Here is a 13623-nt window from a genome sequence, read left to right on the forward strand (position 1 = left end):
CGCGCAGACTCACAGCCGCAGCCGACCTGCGCGCGCGCGCTGACGCTGCTCCCGCCCCCACCCAGCGATCCTTCCGCGGTCCGTCTCCGCCCCTTCCCGGAGCCGGCCTCCGCGTCCGCCGGCCCGCCGCTCACCCCTCGCGCTCGCTCGCTCGCGCGCGCACCCGACGCCCCGCCTTCACGCGTGCTCAATAACAGTTCCCGAAGCCGGCCTACAAGCTTCGCCTGTCCCTGAGCTGTTTGAATATGCTAATGAGGGGCTAAGCAGCAACCAATAGAATAGCGGAGCGGTGCGTCACGTGGCGCGAAGACGTGTCAGGGGGCGGTGGCTCTGCAGCCCCAGCCCGAGTTAAAACCGGAGTGTGAGAGAGAAAAGCGCTTCAGTAGCGAGAGGGGCTGAGAAAGTGGTGACACCGCCGGGGTGCGGAGGGAGTCCCTGAAACTTCTCCCAACAGCCCCAGGGCCAATCTCCTTTCAGCCCACTCCCCTCTTCGCCAGCTCCCAGGTCCCCACTCCCTGCATCGGGGGTGGGGTGGGGGGCCAGGCTCGTCTCCCGCTGGGACACACACAGGGGCCGGGAACGGGGACGGGACCCCCGAGGCGGGGGGACGGACCGACAGACAGACGGCCGGCTCCCGCCCCAGCGGGCAGGCAGGAGGAGGCGGAGACGGGGGTACGACGGGGAGGACTGGGTCTGGGAGTTTCCTCTCAACTACCGGGGGAGAAACTCCCCGCAGCCGGAGGAAAGACCCAGACGGTGTTTTCCTCCCGGGGGCCGCGCTCCCCCGCCCCGCGTAGCGGCGGTCGCCGCCGCCGCCACCGGCGCCTCCACCTCTACCATCTCCTCTTTCTCCACCACCGCGGGCCCCGGTGTCCCCGGCCAGCACTATGCCCATCTTACTGTTCCTGATAGACACGTCTGCCTCTATGAACCAGCGCAGCCATCTGGGCACCACCTACCTGGACACGGCCAAAGGCGCGGTAGAGACCTTCATGAAGGTACCGACTGACCGAGCCCGGGCGTCGACCCCGGCCCGGCGGCCCGCGGGCGGCAGGGGTGGCGGGGAGCGCGGCCGGGGGCGGCGAGGCGGAGGTGTCGGGGACCTGACTGCGGGAGCTGCCGGGCTCGGGGACCCCCTCCCCCACCGCGCGGACGGGCGTGCGCTGCGAGCCGGGCTCGGCCCGGGCCCGGGCTCCGGCCCCGGGCGGTGTGTCGGAGCCGATCTGTGTGTGGGGGGGGCGGCGTGGGGGGGTGGCCGCGGCGTGTGCGGTACTGTAGGGGGGCGGCGGGGCCGGGGGGCGCCCCTTCTCCGCCTCGTAATCTCGCTCTGTGCTCGCCTCTCACTCGCCCTGTTCTTCCTCCCGCCCACCCCCCGCTCTCCTGCAGCTCCGCGCCCGGGATCCTGCCAGCCGCGGAGACAGGTATATGCTGGTCACTTTCGAAGAGCCGCCCTATGCTATCAAGGTAACAGCGCCTGCCCTCCCCCTTCCCCTTCCTGTTCCCTCCTCGCTCGCCGCCCCCCCCATTCACCCTTCATGTTGCTCCCCTCCCCCACCCGCGGTGCTCCAGGCGCCGAGGTCTTTTTCCCTACGGGCGCCCACCCCTTCCCCCGCTCTGGAGCGCCGTGGCGCGGTGCGGAGTCGCGGGGCCACCGCCGTCCCCTCCCCAGCCCGGCCCGGCGGCGGCGGCGGCGCTGCGATCAACATGGCCGACATTTCCCCTCCGCGGCGTGAGCGGCAGCAATGAACTGTGGGGGATATTTATTCAACTTAGCCCGAGTGACAGCCGGGCCCGGCCGCCGGGAGCCGGGGTTTGCATTAAAGGGGAATCGGCCCGCGGCTCGGCCGCCCTCCCCACGCTCGCCGCCGGCGAGCCAGCCTGGCGGGGGCTGCGGGCTGGGTGTCAGGAGCCTTCCCGAGAGGCCGCGCGGGTCGTGGGGCGGCGGGAGGTGAACTTCAGAAGTCCTGCCCGCGCCTGCTTCCCGCCAGCACTTTACATCCCACGTTTTGGGTGTTAAGTTAGGGAGTGCGTTTCCCAGGGAAGTTGTGAAGTAGTTGGGCTGCCCAAAGCTGTAGTGCAGGCAGGGTGATTCTTGGCCACCTTCGGAGGAGAGTTTCTTGAGCGGTGATAGGGAATTACACGTTAGTCAAACCATAGTGTAAAGCAAAGCAGCTGTTTGATCAACTACAGATTGTAATGGTGTTTTGTGTATACATGGCTTTAAATAGTGAAAAAAACCATTCTTACATATTTCTTTTTAGGCCGGATGGAAAGAAAACCATGCAACGTTTATGAATGAACTGAAAAACCTTCAGGCTGAAGGACTTACGACTCTTGGCCAATCCCTAAGGACAGCTTTTGATTTATTAAATTTAAATAGATTAGTAACTGGCATAGACAACTATGGGCAGGTAGGTTGAATATTAAGGTGGAAAACAGTTAATTTTTCTTTTTGTGGAAAAACAGTCCAGTCCAAAAACTATATAACATGAAATACAGTACAAAAGATTTTGGATTAAAATACAAGAAGCACATAATACAAAAATGAAACTCTGACCATACTATATATGTTTTATACGTAGTCCTCTTTTTCATCTTAAAATGTATTTGTTACCTTGCACTCACATAAATAGATAAATATCTTGCCTCATCCCACTCAGTACAGACACTAGTTGATTAGTGGTCTTCATTTCTATGCTAGAAAAAATGTTACAGGAAATTATTCTGTTTGTTATATCAGGGTTTAATTTAACTATATTGTATAACTACTATGAAAGGTAAGATTTTCATTGGAGTGCAATAACTGGCTGAATTCATTTAAGATTTCTCAGCTTTTGAAGTTTATACCATAAGCAATTATTCAGGAAGAATTCTTAATTCATTTCTGAATTAATTGCAGGTCCAGAGGTGGTTTTTTAAAATTTATTTTAATGTTTTTAATTCTAAAACCTTGGGAGAGAGGCTGTTTGAAAATATGAAAGAACCTTTCCTTACTCCCTTACTCCACTCCCTACACTCTTCCATCTACTGCACTTGCTTGTATCTGTCTGAAGGTGAGAAAGAGCTTTAAATCACATGATGGTTCACTATGGAATAATGTAAGGCAATCTATTACAACTTTTTGAGATTTCAGGATTGGAAAATAAAAATGTGTTATGTTACACATAAAAGAATATTAAATCCAAGGAGTTTAATTTTTATGCTGTAGTGCAAAGCACTATTACCACAATGATATATTTAGGTATACATTTTGTTCTTTTCTCAAGTTTCATGAGCCTCAGTTTTTATGAATTTCACAAATTTCAGGGGCAAATAACCTTACTACAATTTGTGGTTGTTTTATATAGAAAGAAACAGAATTGTTCCCTTGGTTTAGAAATGTTTGCATTTTACTTCTTAGGAGTAACTTAGCCATATAGCATTTAGTATGCCTTGGAATTCAGAGTCACTTTGTTTCTGTTTTTATCTAAATGGATTCCCATTGTTTAAGTAAATGTGTATTTTCCTACCACATTAATCTTTTTGTTTCCCCTTCTCTGTGTTGCTTTATTTTGCAACTCAGTATTTTAGGCAGATTTGCCAGGACTTTTTTAGTTTGTTTTTGTAAAATAATGGATTTTCTTTTCATATTTCTTTGTTATATGTAGTACTTAAACAGTCTTTCATTGCTTAAGGTTTTGGTCCAAATTTCTTTTAGATAAAAAAAAAAAAATTTAAAACTTGCCATTGGTTATCCTTTTTTGGTTGTCAGGTTTTCAGTATGTAGCAGAACTATTGATTTCCTGTTTTTCTGCATTACATTTCATAAGTGGGAAAGACAATTAGACACATTTACTTTCTACAAGCTAATTAAAAATATTGCTTAGGGTGCTTCCTTAGAAAAACTGATTATAATGGAGAGACTGATGACATTTGTAATTTAAACATGTATTTCTTTTTTCCCAGTTGCCATCTTCCACTGGAGATCACTTAAGTTCTTGTCCATAAAGATTACAGAAAGTTTGAGGTGGAAGGTGGTCCAGCTGTGCTGTTACCAGTTTGACCAAGAGAAAAGCCTGGAGATTAGGATGTGTTTGCATGTTAGGATTTATTAATTCAACAAGGGGAAGGAATAATATTTCTCAGTTATTCCGATGAATAAGCAAGGAGAGATGTTAACACAAGTCCTGAGCTGGCACATAAAATGATACTAGTATTAAACTAACTTAGGAAGCCACAATTTCAAAATGAAAATGAAAATGATGGAGTAAAGTGTTTAGTGAGAAGAAAACATCTTTCCAGATGATATTTTTCATCATAAGACTTTTTTTTGCTAATTTAGATCGTATACATTTACAATATAAATTGTAAATTATGAAGAATTTTGGATGTCTCAAATAATTATCACAAGATATAGTTCATGCATTTTCTTTGTAAAAGTACTTTGTATCTGCCTATTTTCTGTGGAATACCCCTTACCCTGTTTTTACATAAATAACTTTCATCATCCTCTATGCTAGCATCTGTGGAGACCACACTACTAAATATTTGTATATAATCACAATAATTGAAGGAATTGAGGAAAGGCCAGCTAGATGCTTAATTTTATAGAGCATCTGAAAACCTTTTAAGTTTATAAGTTTTCTTAAATATCTAAATTTGATTCTTCAGCATAAATGTGGGCATGTGTGTATGTATGTATGTATGTATGGCATAGATACTGCAAACTTGCTCTCCCCACATACATGTACATAAGTGATTTTTCTATAGCCAAAAGTATTTTTAATACCTATATTGCATCTGTTAATTTAGTTAGCATACCTATAAGTAAAACATCTTTGAGATATTAGTTAGGATACTAAGGAATTTGCAGGGCCTCTGTAGAGTAGCTGAGAATAAAGAATGATTCTTGGTGAATGCTTTCTTCAAGCATTTTGGATATCCCACTAAAAATATTCCTTGCATTTAGAAGTCCTTATAAATATTTAATTTTGATAATTAGTACCATGTCTACAGTCATGGAACAATGTGTAGCTTCTAGTCAAATCTTTTCCTTAAGTATAGCAGCTCCTTATTAAATTGCTTATCATTGCAGCTAAATTCAATATATATATTTTTCACATGTTCACCAGAGTTTCAAAAATAATGCTGATCTTTTGAGAGCCACTGAACATTTGAACTTAATTTCTAAAGTTAGGGCACATCCAAAGTTATAGAAGTCTGATTAAAGTTTTATATGTAGTTTGGTTTATTTTTCATACTGTCCCAAATTATCCTGTTTTTTTGAAATGTTTTCAATATTGCCCCCCCCCCCCTTTTTTTTTTAAGTTCGGTTCCAGCTATATTCAGATGTTAAATATTATTCTAGCCTGTAATTCATCGTTTTTGTCACTAGACTGATTCCATACTCCTACAACTCATTATACTAGTACTGGTTAGGTTATTTCAGGATTTAGAATGGTACCTGACCTACTACTACTCTGTGTCCCCTCCGTGAAGATAATCTTTGACCAATACCCTAAAATGAGATGTAATATGTATTTAATTTTTTGAGTGTAAACTTCATTGGAAAATGGTGGCTTTCAGATAAGATTAAATAGAATGAATCTTAGGGAGAATAATTTTAAACAATTTGATTCTTCAGCATAAAGAACTTTTGGTGAACTTTGCAGAAAATGCAGGTAGAGTTTTTCCTCCTTTACCCAAGCAGTACACATTTAATACTCAGATAGTACAAAATACAGGCCTCTTTTAATGTTGGTAGGTCAAGTAATGAAAACTTGATTCCCATTTGGGTTTTTGGTTTCCCATAAGCTATCAACAAATGTATTCTCAGTAGTTTGGTATTAACTATAGACATCTTTTCAAAAGAAAAATAGATTATTATACTTGAACATACTATTATGCTGAATATGAACTGGAAACACAATGGTGAATTGTATTTGGTAAATCTTTTCAGTGCCTGAATATTTTTCCTAAATTTTAAATTGTGGTAAAGAACATGTAAGAAAATTTACAATCTTAACCATTTTCACGTGTACTAGTAGAGTTCGGTCACATTGCTCCAACCAGTCTTTGGGACTTTTCATCGTGCAAAACTGAAACTCTGTACCCATTATAGTAGTAACTCCTCATTTTCCTTCTTCTCAGCTTCTAGCAACCTCCATTCTACTTACTGTCTCTATGAATTTGACTGCTTTAAAGATACCTTGTGTAAGTGGAATCATACAGTACAGTTGACCCTTGAACAATGCTGGGGTTAGGGACACCTACCCCTGCTTTTGACTCCCCCACTACCTAACTATTAATACCCTACTGTTAACTATAAGTGTTACTCATAACAGCCAATTAACACATATTTTGTATGTTATATCTTGTATGCTTATAATAAAGTGAGCTAGAAAAAGTTAAGAAAATTATAAGACATTTACAGTGCTGTACTTATTTATTAAAAAACAACAACAAAAACCAAGTATAATTGGACCTGTGCAGCTCAATTCCATGTTGAAGGGTCAACTGTATTTGTCTTCTTTCAACTGGCTTATTTTGCTTAGCATAATGTTCTCAAGGTCCATACATGTCAGGATTTCATTCCTCGAAAGGCTTAATAATTTTTTATTGTATGTACATACCACATGTTGCTTATCCATTCGTCTGTCAGTGGACACTTGGGTTGCTTCCACCTCTTGACTATTGTGAATAATGCGGCTATTAACATGGTATGCAAATGTGGAAGGTTTTGTGTTCAATTGTTTTGGATATATCCCATGAAGTGCAGTTGGATCGAATGGTAAACTTTTTAAATTTTTGAGGAACTGCCATTTTTAAATTTTTGAGGAACCACCATGTTGCTTCCCATAGCGGTTACACTATTTTATATTTCCACTAACAGGCACAGTAGTTACAGTTTCTCCACATTCTCATCAACACTTATTATTTTGTTTTTCTCACATTAGTAATCCTAATGGGTGTCAGGTGGTGATATCTCATTGTTTTGTTTTGTGTTTTTAAAAAAATATATGTTTTTATTTATTTCAGAGAGGAATGGAGAGGGAGAGATAGAAACATCAATAATGAGGGAGAACCATTGACTGGCTGCCTCCTGCATGCTCACAACCTGGGCATGTGCCCTTCAGTCTGCAGGCCAATGCTCTAACCACTGAGCCAAACCGGGTAGGGCTCATTGGTTTTTTAGCATTTACGTGATTGTTATTTATGTTGAGCATCTCTTCATATGCTGGTTGGACATTTGTATATTGGCTTTGGAGAAATGTCTATTCAAGACCTTTGTTCTTTTTTCTTCTTCTTTTTTTTTTTAAGCTGTAGGAGTTCCCTTATCAGACAATGCGATTTGCAAATACTTTCTCAGATTCCAGGGGTTACCTTTTCACTCTATTGATTGTGTCCTTTGGTGCACAGAAGTTTTAATTTTTATTTTTTTATATATTTTATTGATTTTTTACAGAGAGGAAGGGAGAGGGATAGAGAGTTAGAAACATTGATGAGAGAGAAACATCGATCAGCTGCCTCCTGCAAACCCCCTACTGGGGTTGTGCCCGCAACCAAGGTACATGCCCTTGACCGGAATCGAACCTGGGACCCTTGAGTCCACAGGCCGACGCTCTATCCACTGAGCCAAACCAGTTAGGGCGGAAGTTTTAATTTTTGATGCAGTCTAATTTATCAACATTTTTTGTTGTTGCCTGTGCTTTTGGTGTCATATCTAAGCAGTCATTGACAAATCCAATGTCTTTGAAGCTTTCCCCTATATTTTGTCTTAAGAGTTTTAGTTGTAGGTCTTACATTTAAGTTTTCAATCTATTTTGAGTAAATTTTTGTATATGGTGTAGGGTAAGGTTCCAACATCTTTCTTTTGCATGTGGACATCTGGTATTCCCAACACCATTTGTTAAGACTGTCCTTTCCCCACTTAAAGGTCTTGGCAAGTCCTTAAACTTTTTAGCCTTCTAAAATTATTTTTAATAATTATTGTTAGCTGATAGGGAACTCTACAGTAAAACTTGCTTAAATGTTTTTCTCCATCTTTATTTAATTGTGTAAAAGAAGAGGAATGGCCAGGAATGTGAAAATTTGAATCCCAGTTCTGACCTCAACATTTGCATTACTTTGTAACATTGGACAGTTAACTTTACTACCCTGTCTCTCTGCTGCTTCGTATTCTAATGAAGCCAGTGTACTGTTGTTATAAAATCAGTGAGAGGTTTGATGAGAGGGTTAAATGGGGTGGTATAGTAAAATGAATTTTAAAAATTATGAAGTGCTCAGGCACAGAGCATACTTTTTTCATTAATAGATTAGTTTATTTCCCTCTAGTTTTCTATTATTTTTCAGTTTAAAATTTGAGATTACAATTATACAAATCTAGTGACATGTTAAGCTGATTTTTATTACATGGTTTAAAATCTATTAGTGGTATATTAAATGTATATTTTTCTGGGCTTTGTATTCTTTTTTGGGGAAACAGTGCAGTAAATACTATAACTTGGTGAAAGTTGTAATAATGGCAATTGATAAACGGATAAAGTATAGGGCTAGTATTTAAAAAAAATTTGTTAAGCAAAAGTTGGACATAAATAGTTCAGCAGGTAAATCCCATTATTTTGCAGGAATTAAAGTTCTTTAGGGTTCTTTCAAAGAGGGAGCTCCCCCTAGTGCATTTAAGATGAGATTTAAATGAAGCTTTGAGGAGCACATCTGTTGGGAAATCAGGGATATTTTAATAAGGTTTGACTGAGCTCAGAGTAACGAAATGGATATGGTTTATTTCCCATTGAGTGTTATTTTTAAAGGTGGTAATTTAAATAAAAAATTTGAAGGTTTATTTTTTAAAAAACGCTTGTTATAATTTTTCTTCATAATATTACACTCCAAATTTCTTTTCTAAAGGAACAAAAACTACCCTTTCATGATTTTTCAAAAGAAAATGAAAAACAATAAGGATATCATTGCATTCTTAACTAGAAATTATTAAAAAGGAATGAGTACAAAAGGCAAAAGTAATAGGTTCTGCTTCAAAGAGAATTTTATTTTTCCTTTTTGCAAGAGGTTGTCAATAATTATGTATTAAACTATGTACAACTGAAAATTAAAAGGCCGGCAACAAATCTAATATTTGAATGAAATAATTCACTTATTCGAGTATTTTGAATTAATTTAAGATCATTTGTGCTCAGAATTAGCTAAAAGGATAGTTTATCCATGTTCATGTCATGGGTTTCTTCAGAGAGATTGTGTAATATTTTGTAACTTGAGATTTTCTTAAATATTTAAAATTATTTTTAGCCATCATAATCTTTCACCCAAATTTATAATCTTGGTGGGCTTTTTTTTTTTTTTTAAAAAATCACATAAACCAGTCATGTTCATTTTTTTAATTAAAAAAATTTTCCTTATATAAATTTAATTTTTGTTTAGCCTTATTTTTAATCTATTTAACTTAAGCATGGTCTCCAGACCATAAACAAAATACTGAACTTTTTTTTTTTGGTTTTGTTTTAGGTTGTATTTATTTCTTGATTTTTTCCCCACCAATCTTTTATTGAAATACAACTTAGTACATAGATCCTAAGTCTGAAGTTTAATGAATTTTTGTATACACTCTTGAAAAAAATTTGAACTTTGCATATATTGACAATACTTTACATTGGCCTTTGTATAAGTATTATGGTTATTGTTTCATAGGGCTTTAGAAGTCAAAGTGATGTTAGACGTTTACTCCGTCTTTTTTCATTTTATGGATAAAGAAAGTAACGCCTAGATAAGTTAAAATGCTTAATTCACATTTCTGAAATATTTTAAAGATTATAATTGGTTATGGAGTAGTTATGCAGATTGTATTAGTAGTTTATGTAATATTTAAGAATACATTTTAGTTAAAGGCATAACCAGTAGATCTGAGCCCTTTTTTGGGGTATATGTCAAATTCTTTAATGAAATATATATTCTTTCAGTTCCTCTGAATACCAGGCATTTCACTTTGCCATTGTATTACATTTAATCTTTCTTGTAACACACTATTGAAATAATGTTTATTAGATTCAGATGAATTTCCTCCCTACTCCCATGTTTGGAAAAAAATAATGAATTTGGAGGACAGTTGACAGGATTTTTTTATTTTACCAACATTAGTTTAAGCCTAGATACTAATACATATATATTAGTATATGTATATTTTTTTAATGGCACCTTTTGACTTTATTTCATAGATTATTACATTTCTGATGTAGTTAATTAATATAGAGCTCTTAACCTAGTCAGTTAATTGACTTTTCTGTTATAGTACACCAGCCAATATTAGTGCTGTAATTGTAACTTTTTACTTGGAAAGGTTTGTAATTAACTGTTATGTTTCTTTTCATGTAAGGTAATTTTGAAAATCTCTAATCATTGTTTTTTAAGATTCAGAAATACCTGCTTGATTCTTAATTCCTACTCCACCTATAAGTTTCTGGCATGTTTTGTAACCTCTCAGCCTTTAGTTTCCCCATTAGGAAAATGGGATGAAAGGATCTATCTTGCCAGGATTGTGGTAAAGATGAGGTGATATACAACATAATTTATTATTTTAACACATATTACCATTTTTGTGACTTTCTTTTTATTTGAGTTTTAAAAATTGGAGTTATGGTTACATAGAGTATTTTATCCAGTTCCTTTTAGAACAAGCAGTGTGATAATGAAAGAACTGCTTCATTAGAACTGACTGTGCCTGGCTCTGCCACTTACTAGCTTATGCTATATTGACAAGTCCCTTAACCTCACAGTTTCAAATTTCCCATCCACAAAATGGTGATAATACCAAATTTGAAAATTTTTATAAGAATTAGAAATAACGTGTATGTGTGTATGTGTATATATATACACACAAACATATAATTTTAATGTAATTTTATAAAAATTTTATTTAGACTTTTTGTTGTTGGGAATTCCAAATGCAAGCTCAACTATGTATAAATAATATTTGTTATTTACCTAGCAAAGTATTTGCTTGGTACCTGGTAGAAATTCAGATGATGATAATCATCATCATCCTGAATAGTAAGGTAAACATTTAATAGGGTAAAGCTTTCTAATTTGAAAACTTTGAGAGAAAAAAAACAAAAAGTGTTTCATAATTCATCACGGCGACCGGGAGTTAGCTATTCAGTAGGTCCAGCTAAAGTAAAATATCTTGCCATAGAGAATGCAATGGCTTTTGGTTTTGAATTGAAGCGCTATAGATTGCTCCAGAAATACTTTCCTGTTGGTATTACAAAAGTATTTCCCCTCAAATCTGTTTCTTGTTCAAAAACAGATAATAAAAGTATTTTTATTAAAAAAGGTTTTTGATTTTCAGAGCGAGAAAGGGTTTAAGCCTCTTTGAGGAAATATAGATTCAAGTCAATTTCTAGGGCTTTGTAATAGTATATTTTAGAATTTAAGTAGGTGATAGTTGGAATAGGGGAGAAGGGAGATGGTTTTTGTCCAGAAAGGTCAAATGTAAAGTGTATGATCCCTTTATTGTTTGTAATGTAGATTTATTGTGGGGGAAAAATATAGCAGGAAAAGATTTTCTTATGTGACAGTATTTCTTTTTTCGGGCATATATGATTTGAACTTTGATTATTGATATATTGAGATAGTTGCCTATAAACTATTTTAACTTACAATTAAGAGGTTTAGTTGTAACCAAAGGACAAATTTATATCAGCCTAGTAATGTCTTACCACTAGTCTCTATGGATTCTTGCTTTTCTTATCTGTGCCTTAAAAGGGTATGACATTGTAATATAAATATATATATATATATGTTTTATCCATAGTTTTGACAGAAAAAGCTAGAGGACTTATGGTAAAGGTCTTTGGAAGGATTAAAGCATCTAAAAAAGTGTGTTGCAGAAATACAAACAGTTCTGACTATTTGAGAAAAAGTAATTGTAGCATTAGCTGTTAAGTAATATAATTTGTAACTAGTAAATGAAAGGATTGATACTGTCATGTTAAATGAATACTTTCCCTTTGTCTTAAACCTGGTAAACATAATTAGATATTAGAAATCACCAACAAAGTCTTCTAGCTGTTATGGAATTTAAACACTAGAAGCATCCAAACAATTATTCTGGAAGGGTTAAAAACAATAGGTCATTATTACTTTTGATAATAGATTATTTTTAATCACTGGGATTGAAGATGATTGAATATTCAGTGTTCTGTGAAAAGTTGGTTGTAAAAAACCACAGTGGGTGATGTTACAAAGGCTAGGTTGGAAAGAACATGGTAGACTGTAGTACTCTTATATTAGGAATAAGCAAAACAATGTATTGGCCTTTGGAAATGCCTTAGTTGTCATGGTTCCTGATCATTTATGCACTTTGGCCTGTAATAACTAATGTAAAATTATGAATTTTCTGCAATTTTAGTTGTTAACCCCATTTCTCAAATCAGTAAGCTAGAAAGAAAAAACAAGAAATTGCCTCCAGAAAATTGGGCCTAAGTCAAGTAGTAGAAAGAGTAAATTTTATTGTTAACCCATAATGGACAATGTAATCCCAAACAAGATTTGTCTGTTGGATGTAAATCCTGATGTAAAAAAGTTATCTTGTCATGTTCTTAGGACTTCCATTTTAGTGAGCTATAGCAGCAATCTGAAACATGTAACAATCTGTTTTTATCTATTTATGACAGCTGCCTTTTCATGAGGTTCATTTCTAAGGTAGAACCTTGGATTTATTTGTATAGTTAGGAAGGCTTAAAAAATTTTAACATTAGGCCCAAATATGTGGATATTATTTTGTTTCCCAAAATGTCATCTATTTTGAAAATTTAAAATCTATATATACTTTGGAAGGTATTTAGCACAAGCATAAATAATTGGAACCAACAAAAATGAATTTCTAAAAATTGATTGCTCAAGTATATATACCTAAGTAATGGATTTGGAGAAATTTAAATATTTCCTAAAAAAATCTTACTAAAATTGGATTATCACCCATTCTCCTAGAAAACGGAAAACCCATATATAGATATAGATACAGATATAGATACTTTTTTTTTTTTACAAAACGGGGCCCTTTAACATTTAACCACACATTATGATTTATTTGATTGAATTATTTTCAGATTTGTCTTCAGCCATAGCATAAGGGAAACAGTGGACTCAGTTTTCCCCAAGTGCTTATCATGAGTTTTTTTCCCTTTATTAAATTGCATGCTTTATTACTAACTTTACTAATATGTAACACTTATTATGCAGTCACCTTTCATTTTCAGTTGCTGTCTTGAAGATACTTATGTAGAATATTATGGTCAAATTCCATATATTTGGTAGGACAGCTGTTGTGTGTATGAATGATTCATTTGAGAGCATATTCATATTTGTAATGTAGATGTTTTTAGAAGGAAGTAACCATAATGGTTAAAGGAATGACTTAAACAGACCTTCGCAAAAGTAATATCTGCAGATTTACTGGTAATCAGCAAACCAAGTAGATGATTAATCTTGATAGAAGAGGCAGATCTGTGTGATTTATTGTAGCCAGATTAATTTTCAGCATCATTGCTATATAATTTCACTTGTCTTTGAAAATATGTTTTCATTTTGGCTTTTATTTTTTACTTTTTTTTGTCATGTTTCTAAGATGTTTAT

General features: G+C 37.5%; 1 protein-coding gene across 7 annotated transcripts in view; it reads left to right on the plus strand.

The window, feature by feature from the left end:
* The first annotated feature begins 390 nt into the window (after positions 1–390).
* Positions 391–13623, plus strand: part of INTS6 (integrator complex subunit 6) — a 113860-nt gene continuing 100627 nt past the window's right edge. For 6 of the 7 annotated variants that reach the window (XM_059684553.1, XM_059684554.1, XM_059684549.1 and 3 more), the window contains exons 1-3: positions 391–998; positions 1387–1464; positions 2262–2411. In XM_059684553.1, the coding sequence (XP_059540536.1) occupies positions 888–998; positions 1387–1464; positions 2262–2411 (339 nt within the window). In that variant the 5' untranslated portion in view covers positions 391–887. The remainder of the gene's footprint in view (positions 999–1386; positions 1465–2261; positions 2412–13623) is intronic. The other variant, XM_059684552.1, reaches the window with a different exon arrangement.

This window comes from Myotis daubentonii, chromosome 2 (assembly GCF_963259705.1).
Source record: "Myotis daubentonii chromosome 2, mMyoDau2.1, whole genome shotgun sequence".
Lineage (NCBI taxonomy): Eukaryota > Metazoa > Chordata > Mammalia > Chiroptera > Vespertilionidae > Myotis > Myotis daubentonii.